This window comes from Microcaecilia unicolor, chromosome 4, assembly GCF_901765095.1.
Source record: "Microcaecilia unicolor chromosome 4, aMicUni1.1, whole genome shotgun sequence".
Taxonomy (NCBI): Eukaryota; Metazoa; Chordata; class Amphibia; order Gymnophiona; family Siphonopidae; genus Microcaecilia; species Microcaecilia unicolor.
This window is the reverse complement of record NC_044034.1, coordinates 68,729,527-68,747,318: the sequence shown is the minus strand read 5'-3', so window position 1 is coordinate 68,747,318 and position 17,792 is coordinate 68,729,527. Positions and strand designations below refer to the sequence as shown.

General features: G+C 41.8%; 1 protein-coding gene across 1 annotated transcript in view; it reads right to left on the bottom strand.

The window, feature by feature from the left end:
* Positions 1 to 12,205: 12,205 nt before the first annotated feature.
* NUP58 (nucleoporin 58) overlaps positions 12,206 to 17,792 on the bottom strand; it is a 220,622-nt gene continuing 215,035 nt past the window's right edge. Inside the window, exon 15 of the mRNA XM_030200320.1 lies at positions 12,206 to 16,239. Coding sequence (XP_030056180.1) covers positions 16,070 to 16,239 — 170 coding nt within the window. The 3' untranslated portion in view covers positions 12,206 to 16,069. The remainder of the gene's footprint in view (positions 16,240 to 17,792) is intronic.

Below are 17,792 nucleotides of genomic sequence, written 5' to 3'. Positions count from 1 at the left end.
TACCACAGGTTAAATTTTGCACTTCATGCATATAAAAGAGCATTTAAAAAATACATCATATTCTGTTGGTTCCTAAGATTTCAGAAGATCTTAGATGTATTCCGTTTTTCAATTATTTTGGCTCAAATTAATAAAATTATTAAAAATCATTTGAACACAGACTTTGCACTCTTATTTTCAAACAAAAGTACATTTTAACTAAATTAGAAACTGTAAAAGCTTTATCATCTCACCTGAAAGTTCCACCATTTCATTGGATGGCTCTGTGGAAATATTTGATCAATCTAGTGACAAATAAAATCTTCAAGCTACAATATTTTTTTTGCTTGCTCATCTTTATTTAATTCTAAACCTCATACACTAACCTGCAAAAATGTTCACAGGTTAGTACCTGGTTTTGCAAAATTTAGTTTCACCTGATAAAACATACAATTTTTTTTTAATAAGAGATCAATTTTGTGGTGGGAAACCTCAAAGGACCCTTCTGGCCTGGAAGGGAAGCCCTCCCCAGACCTCATTCCCACAGGACATCTGTTCTCTACTGGGCCACCAGCCCTGAAGTAGGACATAAATGAAAAACGAGGTTCAAAGAACAGCAACCAAAATGATAAAGAGGATGGAACTCCTCTTATAAAGGAGAAAGATTTTAGGGAAAGGGAATGGGATTTGATATACTGCCTTTCTGTAGCTACAATCAAAGCGGTCTACATATTATATACAGGTACTCATTTTTGAACCTGGGGCAATGGAGGGTTATGTGACTTGCCCAAAGTCACAAGGAGCTGCAGTGGGGGAATTGAACCTAGTTCCTCTGGTTCTCAGGCCGCTGCACTTAACCACTAGGCTAGGGCTCTTCAGCTTGGAAAAGAGACAGCTGAGGGGAGATATGATCAAGGTCTACAAAATCCGGAGTGGTGTAGAACAAAGAAGTGAATCAATTTTTTACTCTTTTAATAAGTACAAAGACTAGGGAACACTCAATGAAGTTACATGGAAATAATTTTAAAGAAATATTTTTTCACTCAACAAATAGTTAAGCTCTGGAACTTATTGCCAGAGGATGTGGTAACATTGGTTAGCGTACCTGGGTGTAAAAAAAAAAAAACTTTGAAGATGTTCCTGGAGGAAAACTCCATGGTCTGCTATTGAGACAGACGTGGGGAAGTCACTACTTACCCTAGGGATTGGTAGCAGGGAATGTTGCTACCATTTCGGTTTCTGCTAGAAACTTGTGACCTGGATTGGCTACTGTTGGAAACAGGTTACTGGGCAAGATCTACCATTCGTCTGACCCAGTATGGCTATTCTTATGTTGTTGCTCTCTCTGCATGCCAGTTGGTTTGCTTGCAGATGTGCGTTCAAGCTAATTGCAGCTCTTTTCCTTTTACATTTTGTGAAAGGGGGTGGGTAAGAACATTGTTAATTCTGTGCTATGTGAGTTTTTTTTTTCCTTTGTAAGTACAGGAGTTTGGCCATGCAAGCATGCTAATGTTGAATTTTATTTTTTTTTGAGTTTGCAAGGGAATGGTTTCACAGTGTATGCACACTCTTGCAAACTGAATCTGCCAACCGGAGTGTAGGCTTTTATTTTTTGTACACTGACATACAACACTTGATAAGAGCAGGTGGCTCTGTCAGCTTTTTGCTGGCAATTCTGGGGAAAGGAAATCATAGAAGAGACTGGAGACAGAGAGAAAATTTCCTTGCTACAATAGAGAGGCAGAGTAGTACAACTTTGTAGCTGTCATTAAAGCAGTGGGAATCGAACCAGCAGTGCCCACTGTGGTGAGCCTTTGGCTTAGCACAGTACTACTCACACTCAGTGGCAGGCACTCAGAGCCACGTATAGAAGCCAGAAAGGCATCAGGACAGGCAGAGCAGTACAACATTGTTGCTAGTTGTATGCTTCATAAAGTGGCAGTCACACCAGTGTTCATTGTAGGGTGTGTATGTGTCTCAGTACAGTGCTACTCGCTCACAGGGGCAGAGCCATAGTTAGAAGGCAGCAGGCACCCTGTGGGAGTGTTGTGAAGTAAGAGATATAGATACTGCGATTGTTCTCTTATATTGAATATAATACTCCTGGGGAAATTCTGCAAAGTTTATTTGTAGTGTTTTGAATAGAAGTCCCCCATCATGGAGTGGAGTGGCCTAATAGTTAGAGCACCAGTCTTGACATTCAGAGGTGCGCAGTTCAAATCCCACTGCTGCTCCTTGTGATCTTGGGCAAGTCACTCTCAGGTACAAACAGATTGTGAACCCACTCGGACAAAGAAATATCCAGTGTATCTGAATGTAACTCACCTTGAGCTACTACTGAAAAAGGTGGGAGTAAAATCCAAATAAATAAATCATGATGTCTGAAATTCCTTCCTGCCTTCCTTTCTCGGGCTCCAGCCTCCTCAGGTCCCTCTCTCTGTCCATCCCCAAAGTCTTCTCCCACCTACAATACAGCAAAGATACATACCTGTAGCAGGTATTCTCCGAGGAAAGCAGGCTGATTGTTCTCACTGATGGGTCAATGTCCACGGCAGCCCCCACGAATGGAATTTTTCAAAGCAAAAAATCTTCAAGGCTTTGATAGAACCTTCTGGCGCTCGGGGTGCGCGCACTGCGCACGCATGGCCATCTTCCCACCTGTCGTGCGAGAGTCCCGCTCAGTTATATCCAAAAGCAAGAATAAAAGGGCAACAACTGCAAAGGGGAGGTGGGCGGGTTTGTGAGAACAATCAGCCTGCTGTCCTCGGAGAATACCTGCTACAGGTATGTATCTTCGCTTTCTCCGAGGACAAGCAGGCTGCTTGTTCTCACTGATGGGTTATCCCTAGCACCCAGGCTCACTCAAAACAACAAAGAAGGTCAATTGGGCCTCGCAACGGCGAGGACATAACTGAGATTGACCTAAAGCAAAATCAGCTGAGAGTGCAGCCTGGAACAGAACAAAAATGGGCATAGGGGGGTGGAGTTGGATCCTAAACCCTGAACAGATTCTGCAGAACTGACTGTTGCGTCGGGTATCCTGCTGAAGGCAGTAGTGAGATGAGAATGTGTGGATCGATGACCACGTCGCAAATCTCTTCTATAGTGGCTGACTTCAAGTGGGCCACCGACGCTGCCATGGCTCTAACACTATGAACCGTGACATGACCCTCAAGAGTCAGCCCAGCTTGGGCATAAGGAAATACAATTTGCTAGCCAATTGGAAATGGTGTGTTTCCCGACTGCGACTCCCCTTCTGTTGGGATCAAAAGAAACAAACATTTGGGCAGACTGTCTGAAGGAGCTTGTCCGCTCCACATAGAAGGCCAATGGTCTCTTGCAGTCCAAGGTGTGCAACTGACGTTCAGCAGGGCGGGTATGAGGATGGAGAAAAAATGTTGACAAGACAATTGACTGGTTCAGATAGAACTCCGACACCACCTTCGGCAAGAACTTAGGAAGCGTGCGGAGGACTACTCTGTTGTGATGAAACTTGAGATAAGGAGCATGCACTACCAAGGCTTAAAGCTCACTGACTCTACGAGCTGAAGTAACAGCCACCAAGAAAATGACCTTCCAGGTCAAGTATTTCAGATGGCAGGAATTCAGAGGCTCAAAAGGCGGCTTCATCAGCTGGGTGAGAACGACGTTGAAATCCCATGACACTGGTGGAGGTTTGACAGGGGGCTTTGACAAAAGCAAACCTCTCATGAAGCGAACAACTAAAGGCTGTCCAGAGATAGGCTTACCTTCTACATGTTGATGATAAGCAGTAATCGCACTAAGATGAACTCTTATGGAGTTGGTCTTGAGACCAGACTATGGTAAGTGTAGAAGGTATTCAAGCAGGGTCTGTGTAGGACAAGAGCGAGGATCTAGGGCCTTGCTATCACACCAGTCGGCAAACCTCCCCATTTGAAAAAGTAGCACCTCTTCATGTAATCTTTCCTGGAAGCAAGCAAAACCCTGGAGACACCCTCAGAGAGACCCAAGGAAGCGAATTCTACGCTCTCAACATCCAGGCTGTGAGAGCCAGAGACTGGAGGTTGGGATGCAGAAGTGCCCCCTCGTTCTGAGATATGAGGGTTGGAAAACAGTTAATCTCCAGAAGAGGGAACCAAATCTGACACGGCCAGAAGGGAGCAATCAGAATTATGGTTCCGCGGTCTTGCCTGAGTTTCAGCAAAGTCTTCCCCCAATGGGAGGATATGCATACAGAAGGCCCTTCCCCCAATGAAGGAGAAAGGCATCCGATGCTAGTCTGTCGTGGGCCTGAAGTCTGGAACAGAACTGAGGAATCTTGTGATTGATCTGAGTGGCAAAAATATCCACTGAGGGGGTGCCCCACTCTTGAAAGATCTCGCGTACAACGCCCATGTTCAGCGACCACTCGTGAGGTTGCATTATCCTGCTCAACTTGTCGGCCAGACTGTTTTCACCTGCCAGATAAGTGGCTTGGAGAAACATGCCGTGATGGCGAGCCCAAAGCCACATCTGGACGGCTTCCCAACACAGGAGGCAAGATCCAGTGCCCCCCTGCTTGTTGATGTAGTACATGGCAACCTGATTGTCTGAATTTGGATAATCTGATTGGACAGCCATCTCTGAAAGCCTTTAGAGCGTTCCAGACCGCTCGCAACTCCAGGAGATTGATCTGAAGACCTTTTTCCTGGAGGGACCAAACTCCTTAAGTGTGAAGCCCAACTACATGAGCTCCCCTCCCCAGGAGGGATGCATCCGTTGTCAGCACTTTTTGTGGCTAAGGAATTTGAAAAGGACGTCCCAAGGTAAAATTGGATCGAATTGTCCACCACTGAAGGGAATTGTGAAAACCGGTGGACAGCTGGATTGAATCCTCTAGATACCCTGCAGCTTGATACCACTGAGAAGCTAGGGTCCATTGAGCTGATCTCATGTGAAGACGGGCCATGGGTGTCACATGGACTGTGGAGGCCATATGGCCTAGAAGTCTCAACATCTGCCAAGCTGTGATCCGCTGAGATGCCCTGGCCATGGAAACTAGAGACAGAAGATTGTCTACTCTCGCTTCTGGAAGATAGGCACGCGCTGTCTGAGAGTCCAGCAGAGCTCCTATAAATTCCAGTTTCTGAATAGGGAAAAGACGGGATTTGGGGTAATTGATAACAAACCCGAGTAGCTCCAGCAGCTGATTAGTCATCTGCATGGACTGTAGAGCTCCTGCCTCTGAGGTGTTCTTCAACAGCCAATCATCGAGATAAGGGAACACATGCACTCCCAGTCTGCACAGCGACGCTGCAACTACTGCCAGGCATTTTGTAAAGACCCTGGGTGCAGACGCCAGACCAAAGGGCAGCACACAATACTGGAAGTGCTGCGCTCCCAGACAGAATCGAAGATGGAAGTATCGGGATGTGTGTATAAGCATCCTTTAAGTCCAGAGAGCATAGCCAATCGTTTTCCTGAATCCTGGGAAGCAGGGTGCCCAGGGAAACCATCCTGAACTTTTGTGGAACCAGGAATTTGTTCAGGGCCCTTAGGTCTAGGATGTGACGCATCCCCCCTGTTTTCTTTTGCACAAGAAAGTACCTGGAATAGAATCCCAGCCCTTCTTGCCCTGGTGGAACGGGCTCGACCGCATTGGCGCTGAGAAGGGCAGAGAGTTCCTTTGCAAGTACCTGCCTGTGCTGGAAGCTGAAGGACTGAGCTCCCGGTGGGCAATTTGGAGGTCTGGATTTCAAATTGAGGGAGTATCCTAACCGGACTATTTGAAGAACCCACTGATCGGAGGTTATGAGAGGCCATCTTTTTTATTTATTTATATATTTATTAATATTATCCAATATTTTACAAGACAATCTTCTTGTTCAGGAAAAGTATCTAATAATCTACAGATTATGTAAAAATAATAAAACAGGAAAAAAAAAGTGAAGCTTAAGCTTCACATTAACAGGAAAACTATACTCAAGTCCATACATGTGATCCAAGATTTCAGGAAAATACTGGAGACAAATTATCTAAAGGTTAATCAGAAAAAAGAAATTATACAAATACTGTTAAGTAGAGCAAACACTTATAATTAACGCTTATCCATTTTCACTGAGGTTATGAGTGAAGATACATGAGACGGCTCTGTAAATACATATTTTTTTTCCTTAAACTTTATTATACACTTGCAGGGGTATCTTAGAAAGGAGGTACCCCCCAAGTGTAAAACTTCAGGCCTAAGGAGCAGGAATTGTTTCCTTCATCGTTGTGTCTCCTTGGAGACATCAGGAAAAAGTAAAACTTTTAAACCCAAAAAGGGTTTATCTTTATTTCGGAAAAACAGACGGAAGATCCAATTCTTGTCTGGTAATAGTGCAACTGTAGCCACCAATGTAGCTGCAGTTGCTAATTCGGTATCTGAAGTCTCAAGCAAGTGAGAGACATTTATCGGAGCTTCGGGTTGAATGATTCCTTTCCCAGGGATATAGTAAACCATAGACATTGGCGGTAAGTTCTGTACAAAAATTAGCAAATTTTCACGCATATAGCGTTTCAACATATCCGAGAGGCCATCTTTGATGAAAAAATTTTAACCTCCCCCCAACCGGCAAGCCATCCGGCATGGACACCTTTATACCGGCTATGCTCAGCTGGAGCCAGTCAAAAGCCCATCCCTTGCTTTTGCTGGGGAGCCACAGAGGTCTGCCTTGGCGCACGCTGTTGACGAGAATGAGCACGCTGGGGATGAGCCTGAGAAGGCTGTCGAGAAGGAGGATTGTACCTACGCTTGTTATAAGCATAGGGCGCATTCTTCCTTCCCCGGAAAAATCGTCTACCTGATGAGGTAAAAGCAGAAGGCGCCCGGCGGGAGAGATTGTCCATAGCGGTTTCCTGCTGAGTGGTCTGATCAAACACTTGCTCGACTTTCTCACCAAAACTATTATCCCCCCGGCAAGGGACATCCACAATCCGCTGTTGGACTCGATTGTCCAGGTCAGAGGCACACAGCCATGAGAGTCTGCACATCACTATACCTTGTGCAGCGGTTCTGGATGCAACATCAAAAGAATCGTAAGCACCCCTGGACAGGAATTTATGACATGCCTTCTGCTGCCTGACCACCTTCTGAAAAGGCTTGACCTGCTCCGGAGGGAGCTTATCAACCAAGTCCGCCAGTTGCTTCACCGTGTTCCTCAAGTGAATGCTCGTGTAGAGCTGGTAAGATTGAATTTTGGCCACGAGCATAGAGGCCTGATACGCCTTTCTCCCAAGAGTCCAGGGTTCTAGATTCTATCCCCAGGGGCGCCGAGGCTAGAACTCCTGGCTCTCTTGAGAGTGGAATCCACAACCATAGAGTTGTGAGGTAACTGCGACTTCATCAGCTCAGGTTCTACGTGAATCTGATATTGGGACTCAGCTTTCTTGGGAATGGTGGGACTACTTAGTAGTTTCATCCAGTTCTGCATGAGAGTCTCCTTGAGCACATTATATAAAGGAACCGTGGATGACTCCTTAGGTGGCGAAGGATAGTCAAGCACCTCGAGCATCTCAGTCCTGAGTTCATCCTCAGATACCACAGGGAAGGGACTAGCCACAGACATTTCTCAGACAAATGAAGAGAAAGAAAGACTCTCTGGGGGAGAAAGCTTTCTTTCTGGAGAAGGAGTAGGATCAGAGGGAAGACCACAAGACTCCTCAGAAGAGAAATACCTGGGATCATGCCCTTCATCCCACGAGGCATCCTAATCGGTATCAGACAAGAGTTCCTTAACTGCAGTCCGAAACTGGGCCCGTCTTGACGCCGAGGAACCCCGTCCTCTATGGCGATGCCGAGAAGTCGACTCCCATGCCGGCAGCGATAAAGCTCCCTCCAGCAATGTCGAGGGTGGCAGCCGACGCTGATGCCGCAGGCAGCACCAGCATCGGAGACCTCACCACAGGCGTAGAAGCCAGCTGCGGTACGGAGGGCACAAGCACCCCCCGATACCAGAGCAGACTGACGCAGCAACCCTTCCAGAAGACCTGGAAGAATGGCTTGGATGCGCTCGTCTAGAGTCGCTGTCGAGGAAGGCTGCGGGGTTGGTGCAGGAATCGGCGTCAGCATCTGTGGAGGTTGAGGAGGCGGTACCAGGCTGCCCAAAGACCGACACACCGAATCCTTCAATGCCCCGGAGCTCCCGGTACCATGCTTGGTGCATTCATAATCTACATAATTTAGGAGTGGAGGAGTGGCCTAGTGGTTAGGGTGGTGGACTTTGGTCCTGGGGAACTGAGTTCGATTCCCACTTCAGGCACAGGCAGCTCCTTGTGACTCTGGGCAAGTCACTTAACCCTCCATTGCCCCATGTAAGCCGCATTGAGCCTGCCATGAGTGGGAAAGCGCGGGGTACAAATGTAACAAAAAAAAAAAAAGGGTCTGATCAGCTCCATGGAAAAGTTCAGAACAAGAAAGTCCCATGACACAGCAGCAGGATGGAGCATGTGTTGTGGAGCCTACTCAAAGGTTTCTAGAAACGTTGTGGGGTATTGCTTCCAGTGCAACAGGCTCCATCAATGGTCACCCATATGTGAAGAATTAGCAGTCCTGTTTGTCCTCGTATTAAGTTCTTTGCAAGAACGTCAAGATTTTCATAGGAAAGTCCGTGGCATCTACTTTTCCACCACTATATAGGTCATGCAATTTGGCCTTTGTAATTATGTAAGTTTGAATGCACTCCATGCACGGTGTGAATGCTATGAAACTTCACTTGCAGCAACCACATTCAATAAATGTTTTGTTGAAACAGAGTTTAGAACACATTTAAGTGCAGTTAAACATTGAATTCCAGAAAGTGTTCATTGTCTGTGGGAGGAAGGGAAGAGAGATGGACCAAGCAGAAACTGGCTAAACTGAAACTACATGGGTCCCGAGCTTCATCAGGAACTATAGTTTTGGGCCCATAGCTAGTGATTGCAATCATGATGGCTGAACATAGAAGGAAAGGGGAAACATGAAGTCCCACATGAGGTGCTGAAATCTAAATATGGACTCCTAATACTGTAGATCTAAAAGGCCAATGCAGAAAACTGCTAAGCCAAAAAAAGTACTAAACAAATACGGAATTTGTAGCTTTTTACAAATATGTCCTTAGAACTCAACTTACACATACAAATTCAGGATGTATCTGTTCTCCTTAGACAGCAATCAAATATAATCATAGCCTAAGCAAAATAATGCACCCTGTTTTACTTCTATTTGAAACAGGATTATGTTAAACTCAGCAAGTACATAGTACATATATTTCCATGTTCACCAAGATAACATTTATATTACTACACAATTAGATTAATGTCACATTGAATCTGGGTCATTGCCCATCAAACCCAGGGGCCTGTCCCTATTTTGCTATTCTTTTATTCAGCAAGGCCTGCTGAATCCACAGCTGTGATGGACAGCTGTCTAAGAACTAACTGACACATGCCAGCTATTGTTTAGTTTTATTTTAGTTGACGTGCTCTGTAAAAGCTCCCTGTGCGTTATCTGCATGTGTGTAATTGTAATCAGAATGCTCTAAAATTTTACTGCAAAAAAATAAAAATAAAAAGTAAAATTTGGTTATCCTAAGACACCATCCAACAAACAGAAGAAACTAGTCCTCGCAGAAAAACAACAATAGCCAAAAACAGCGAAGATGACACACAAAAAAACCCGATAAATAATAAAAATAAAAAAAGTAAAATTAAAAACCCAAAATACCAAAATTAAAGATAGGAAAATTAAAAAATAAAATTCAAAAAACAAGAATCTAAAAAAGTACAAAGCAAATCAAGACGACACAAAAAAATATATATATTGAAACTCAAGATTTTATTGAAAGGTGATATGACTCGACACAGCTGTGTTTCGGCCAAACTGGCCTGTGTCAGGAGTCTTTACACCATTCTCTTGTCAATTGAATATTTATATTGAGAATGTTCTGTCAATCGGAACCTTGTTAGAGAAGCAAAACCTTTATAGAAAGACTGTATTAGTCTTTCAATGGTCGCTATAAAAATCTTCAAAACTGAAAACATTGAACGCTGTCTGTGTCGGCTGGAGAAGCTGAAATAAACGTCTCGCTCACTGGAAAAATGGGAAAAAAAAAAAGACTCCTGACGCAGGCCAGTTTGGCCGAAACAAAGCTGTGTCGAGTCATATCACTTTTCAATAAAATCTTGAGTTTCAATATATATATTTTTTGTGTTGTCTTGATTTGTTTTGTACTTTTTTAGATTTTTATTTTTTTGAATTTTATTTTTTAATTTTCCTATTTTGGGTTATTTTACTTTTTTTATTTTTATTATCATTTTTTTGTGTCACCTTCGCCATTTTTTTGCTATCTTAAGACACTAATCATGTATCACAACCTGTAAAGATTAACTTTCTTTACACTAAATTTTCCAAAGATATTTTTTTTTTCATTTCTCTAAATTAGGAGCTCTGTGTTTCAAGCTTCCTACGTTTCCAATTCCTCAAAGTATATGATTAACATCAGTTCAACTTAAGCTCTCATAGATTAACAATTTCCATATTAATTTTAGGTATTTGTAGACCAAATTCCTATATAATTGCTGAGACCTGGGCTTTCACTTCATATGCTCATCTGTATGCAAATCTGGCAGTGTTCTCTCAATCACCGGCATAACCTTCTGTCTTGGGCTTGGCTCTCCACAGAATCAGCTCCTCTGCCACTTCCTGCCTTGTGGCAACTGTGGGTCTGGCTCTATTTTTCCAGCTGCTTTTAAAAGGCCTTTTGGCGTCTGCCCTTATTCAGTTGCCTAGGTGATTGCTGCCCTCTTTTATTTGAGAGACAGCTCTCTGGGTTTCTGGGAGTTGTAGTTTGGCCACCATTTTCCCCTAAGGCCTCTTTGCTAAAGAAATACATATACCATTACATTTTCAATACCATAATGATTTCTCTTTACATGAAGGTCATCTTTGAATAATATTTATATTGATCCAATAAAAGATCATCAGAGTTGTTTAATTTTGCTCTATTCTATGAGCGACTGCCAACAGTCCATTGCCTGAAACTCAAGTCTCAATACTCACAAACGCTCATACTTAACATGAATGAAGTAATTGACCAATGTACTGTTAACCCTTTAGTGTCCAATGCTCCCATCAATCTGTTCCCATATGGCTTATTACGGGAACATTGGACACTAAAGGGTTAATAATGCTCATAATGGCCAATTTTGGGCAATTTTAATGTAGGCATTATTTCCTGTAAAATGCTGCATTAAGGGGGAGGTTCTATATATGACGCCTGGAAAATCCACATGGAAATCATTTTTGCATAAGCGTATTCTATAAGATTTAGGCACGGTATTTAGAATATGCTTAGTTGATATCACAACACAAAACTATGTGCATCCGTTTCCACCAATGAAAACGTGACGTAAATCCTTGCACAAAGATTTGTGTGGATTGGGCAATATTCTATAACACATGTAAATATGGGAATGCCCACTTCCCTACCCATAACCACATCCCTTTTTGGATGTACGCATTATAATTTAAGTGGTTACAGCATACACAGTGAGTTATGCGTGTAAATTCTAATTATTGCCAATTAGTACCTATTACTGCTTTAGTGCTGTTAACAACGCTGAATTGGTTAGTTAAGCCAATTAAATTACGTGCATTATTATGGAATAGCACTTGGCGCGATATATAGAATCTGGCAGTAAATGCCCAATGTGCTATCAGACCTTTAAACCCAGATCTCTGTGAGAAAACACAGCAAGTTACCGCTAATAGTAATGTATTTGTGTTATAGGCACTGGTGAGGAGCATCGATTTCCCCCAATACTTCCTGAAAAAAGTTATATGATCACCACACACCCCCGTCCAATCCTGAATCCAAGTTCATTTCCTTAGTCCATGTCATCTGAAGTCATCCATCAGTTATCTGGAGTCGGAGAAAGTCATCCTCCCTTTTGCCTCACCAGTACCAAATCCAAACAGCATCACATGACTTTGCACGATCTTTTGCTCTTCACAATCTATTAGTTTTGCATGAATTCCTATGGCTGTACTTGCTACATATCTTCCCTGGCACACATGCCACCACCTTTCAGACACATCCATCCACTTCAGCCACACTCATTACAGAGTGTTGCATGAGTGAACATTTAGGACAAGGGAACATCATTGACAGTGTGTTTTATTTTTTGTACAAGAGGTTATATGTATGTGGACAATAGCTCCTTAAAAATATTTACATAATCACAAGAAAAGCCTAGTGGTTCAGCCTGCAAATGTAATTACGTTTTAAAAAACATTAATTCCCATTAACACACATATCTGGATTGATTGCAAACTTATTTAATGAGGGGATACGAGACCTCACACCCCCCTTTTCCCATCATATACAATTATAGTATGCATATAGCTACAACACCAATACATCAATAATTGAGACCAGACATTTGTTTGGGTATAAAACAGGCCGCAGCTTTATTGGTGAAATATGGAACCCGAGCTAAGACAAGTAACCTTAGTTATCCAAATAATTATAAATCACAATTCCTTAACTAAAATGACAGCAAGACTAAAACTTCAAGACGTGGACCTCCACATCTGTATTGATCTGGATCCTAGTGTATACCGCCAAGTGGACACTAATGCCCTGAATTAACAGCAATGCCTTCACCCACCACCCCAAGCTGTGATCTGGTGTCCAATGTACACTGCTGGGTTGAACATTGAGGCCCTGCAAGGCTAAAAACCCTCAAGACGTGGACCTCCATGTCTGTATTGGGTTGTGGCCCACTGTACACTGCCGGGTGAACATTTGGGCCCTGTCCAGAAGGACCTCCTTTTGCACCTGGTAAAGCTCGGGAGCCCCCCCCCCCCCCCCTCAAAAAAGCTGTCATCAATAAAGCTACCCTTGCCATACATCACCTGGTAAAATAAGTAAGGGTGGGAGGGGCGGGAGAGCAAGCCACCTCCGAGAAGCAGAAAGGATCCCGGTCCTCGGAGGGGGCCATCCTAATATCGTCACTGCTAAACCTGCTCCCTCACCACTGGGAGATGCTCCCATTGGCAGGTGATTCCCGTCGGAAAAGTTTTAACGTATCAGCCCAATAAGGCTAAGCACATAATCTCACTCGGGTACCGCCCTGGGGAAGGCTCACCTCCCTTCCTGCCACCGGAAGGCCTGGAGCCCCAGAAAAGGTGGGTTGGCTCATCCCCCCATTAAGGTTGGACTCCGTACAAGCTGTTCGCCCTGAACGTGTATCTTAAAAAGTAATTCAAGTGAACTTATACCTTTTCTACAACTGCTTTGCCTAACACAAGTACATCATTTTCATCTTTAAAAAATCCAAGTGTGTGATGCTGGGATGCACATCTGTAGAGAGTGCAAACAAGTTATCTATGTTCAAACACAAAAGGTTTCCCTTTAATGTATTACCAAATTAACCACCCCCCTTATAGTTTGTATAAAAAACATGAGCCACTACTGCATACTGACTTCAGCTCCAGAACATACAATGTGGTATTTGACAATTTTTCTACAATGTAAAGCAATAGACTTTCTTATTAGAAAAACGAGAACATGTTCCTTGAAGAGGGAATCTTGCAGTGTTGAATAATTCTGCCAATGTTCACTTTGACATACATTATTTAATTACAAGTCCCATGAAAAAGTATATTTCGTTAAACCCAATTTGACTACACATTTACAAGGGTATGCTAAGAAAAAAGAACCACCAACTTCTATTGTTTTTTGTTTCATAGCAAGAAAAGACTTCCTTTTCAGTTGGGTCTGTTTGGTCACGTCAGGATAGATCCATACTTTAGCCCCCCAAAAATGGGTATTGGCATTCCTGTTAAAGTCTTAGCACATTATTTAGGTCCTGTTCAAAAACAAAAGAAGCAATTAGTGTAGACCTTTCCATTACTGTCTCTGAGGATTGTTCTAATATAGCAGATATATTTTTCAAATCAAGAATCTCGTTTTCTGCGCCTCCCGTTTCCCCTCCTTCTCCTCTGGGTTTAATGCACTGTTTGTAGTAAGAGGAACAAAGTGGTGCATAGAGGAGTCCACAGCAGATTCGACCTCTACACAGTGAGGTTAAAATTTCAGTTAGTCATAAGCTCAAGTGGTCTATGGCCTAGGATTCTGCACTTTCACCCAGTCTCAAGGCAAAAATCTAAATCATCACACTGGGATGAAACCAGACTAAAATTTCAAAATAAAAAATGTCAAATAGAGAAAACCCTTGCCAGAAGGAAAAAGCTAAAAAGTATCAGACAATGATGTATCTAAATACAAAAATGTACACTACCTGTGATCCATTATATAAAGAACAACAGACATTACTGGTTACTATTTCTGTAAGCACCAAAATGTGTCTGAACTTGGCAAAACGTAAACTAAAATAAACAACTTTTGTAAATAAGGTCCTTTGTTTAAGTATGCATATGTGCATACATACTTCAAATGCTGCTTGAATCTTAAGAGGTTTAAGTGTTATAAATGCAGTACAATCAGGTATTTCTTTCATAGCCAGTACAAATCATCCATGCAAACTATCATAATTATCTGAATTTTTACTGCAAGTCTTGATACAGAGGGAACTAGTTACTAATAATGTGCATCAGCATGTTAACACAAGCTAACATAATAGTGCATTGTTGTAACTAGGCCCATTAGTATGTGATCGGCTGGCATTTGGCAAAAACCCCTTCTCCAGTCACACAAACTGATCTGACACTAGTACACTTCTGCTCCACTTAACAGTTATTACATCCAAAAAATATACTTAAAGAAACTAATATTTAACATTTCTTTATTTTTTAGGTTGAAGTAATATTTACAACATATGGAACCTGAGGAGCATTCATATTACTACTAAATATCTAAAATCAACAGTACTGCATGCATTTTTTTTTAACGGAAGAGCTGTGTTATGTATATGCACACACTTATCAAATGGTTAAGAATAAGAAAATGTATTTCAGCAACATTTCCAACAAGAAACTCATTCCTCTTATTTAATAGTCCTAAATTATTACCTTATCCATTTTATAAGTGTGACAAAACCCTACAGAATTGTAAAATACGCTGCAACAACCCACTTCAGAAATGGCTACACTTCATTTCTTAATCTACATGGTAAATTTGTTTTGTATTTTGTACAGTGTAAGCCATACTCTATCATGCCTCTTCTTACATGCATATATACACAGTATATATATGGTTCTAAAATGTTGACTGCAATTTGCAATCCAACTGGTTCTTAAAACAGATGACATGATTCAACCAGAAAAGTACTACTGCCCTTGTAATGCTACCTTTTCATAACAGTGATGAATACCAGCAGCCTGATTGCCCATCTTACTAAAAGCTTTGTACATACTATTTGTAAAAACATTATACACACAGCTTTGGAAAGGGAAGACAAAGAATGTGGAAGTGTCAAAGCTACTGGTCATGTGCACTCTACCACTGATAAAATATGAACTGAAAATTCAGCGGAAGTTTTGAATTTATGTTTTATGAACTTCAAAAAATAAAGCCTTTTCACTTTGACCACCAAAAAACCAGTCCAGTTTCATTGCAAATGTTTTTCTGTTTTTGCTTCCTAGTGCAGTCTAATATATTATTATACACGTGCAAATTTAAGTATACTGATGGGCACTGACAAGGTGTGCATCACAACTGCAGGTAGTTATAAAGGAAAAATAAACCCCACAAGACTATGTCAAAAGGCCATAGCATGAAGGAAGATGAATTCTAGTAGTAGTATTACCTCAGATAAATGTGTTCAAAATACAAATGTGCACACATTTATATAGTATATAGCCAGTAACAGAAATATTCTGCAATTAAAGTTAGATTATGTACGTATTTAACAATATTCATCTTTTTTGCAACATTTTAAACAAGGAATACAGGGAATAAAAACACAGTAGATGAGTTTTCAGCTGAAACGAAAATAACTACTCATCACAAACAAACATCTGTTTCAAAATTAATCTTTCAGAGTAGGGAAAATATCAAAATAGTATAAATCTCCTGATATATAACAAATCACTGCACCTCTTTAGAAAAATAGACATTTCTGGCATAACTACATTTTTATAACTGTCTTATCTTTTCCCTCTCTTGTTTCCAGCTGGAGGTTTCTTTAGCTGAAGCAACTGCCCTCCTGTCCCAAAACCTGCAGATGAAGGATTTGACACCCCAAATGTTAAGCCAGCAGACGCAGTGATGCCAGGGTTGCTGAAGTTAAACCCAGATGTACTTGAGCTGCCAAAACCTTTAGGGGTGGGGAGGATGTAAACAGTAAAGAATGTCAAATTATTAAAGATGAACCACACATGCAGTACCACCAAAAGCAAATCTAATACCCCACTCAGGTGCATTTCTTAGAAACTGAGAAAGTGCTTGCATATAAAAAGATAAGCCACTTTGTTGTACCATAGAAAGTTAGTATATCACATCCTTGACCTATCAAAATTTTTCCCCAGAAACATGTATTTGCAGTCATATTATTCTTGATCTGAGCATTTTGCATAATAAAATTAACCTAGGTTTCCCAAATCTCTCTTGGGTAACCCAAAGCTAGTTCTGTTTTCAGGATATGCATAGTGATTATGCATGACAAATCCATACATATTAAAGGTCATAACCCAGTAATCCTACAGATAGTTACACTTAAGATCAACCTGCACCATGGTCATATAAATACTATTTCTAAGGGCCTACAAAACATTCTGCCCTGTGCCCTCCCCCTGCATGTCATGCAACTGTCATTACAGGCAGTACAAATACTAGTTTATTAGCAACTCCTGTCATGCTCTAAATGTAAACTTGGCATTTAGTATTCAAATAATAGTTACTATATAAAGCAATATTGTTACCTATAACGGATATTTTCCTTAGACAGCAGGACTGATCAGGCAAATGAGTGGGCAACACCTGATGGTGTCATTACAGAACAGCTCTCCCAGAATGTAGAACTTAACGTTATGAGCATGCTCAGTTCTACCACTTCTCCTAAGTCAGTTCCAAAATTCAAAACATTCAAGCAACTCACAGGAAGATGGGAGGGACTGTGTGCCTTATCAATCCTGTTGTCTATGGAAAATATGGAAAACATCTGTTACAGGTGAGCAAAATTCTTTCCACATCAACAAGCAGGACTAAGTCAAGCACACAAGTAGCAACTCCAAAGTTTAGGGGTGCTCAGTCTTAAATTACCTTAAATCTTTTGAGCTTCTCATACAGTAGAATGCAGGAGCTGTTAACTCATATGGACACACTTGCAAGCACTGATTACTCAAAGTTGCTTTCCTGGGCTGAGATTTGGTCCAAACAAGAAGTGAGGACTAAGATGATGCTTTGCGGATAGTATCCAGCAAGGAAAACCTCAGGAGGGCCATTGTGGATGCAGTAGTTATCATCCGATGAGACTTCACCTTATTGTTGGATGAATATATGCTTATTCATAAGCAGAACTGTATACAAAAATCCAGCCAGTTTGCTAGACTCTTTTGCAACTGGCATACCATTTCTATTAGGATTGAGAATCAAACATTTGGGTCATTGTTCTAAACAATTCAGTGAGACCCCATTTACAATCAAGTATTGAGGGTTTAAATGGTGCTCTGGACAGAAAATCAGAAGCAGGAGTTCTTAGGAAAGAACATAAGAACTGCCATAATGGGTCAGACCAATGGTCCATCTAGCCCAGTATCCTGTTTTTAACAGTGGTCAAAGTCAGAAGTACCTGGCAGATTTCGAAAAAGTAACAAGATTGTATGCTACTTATTTATTCCCAGGGATAAGCAGTGGCTTTCCCCAGGTCTA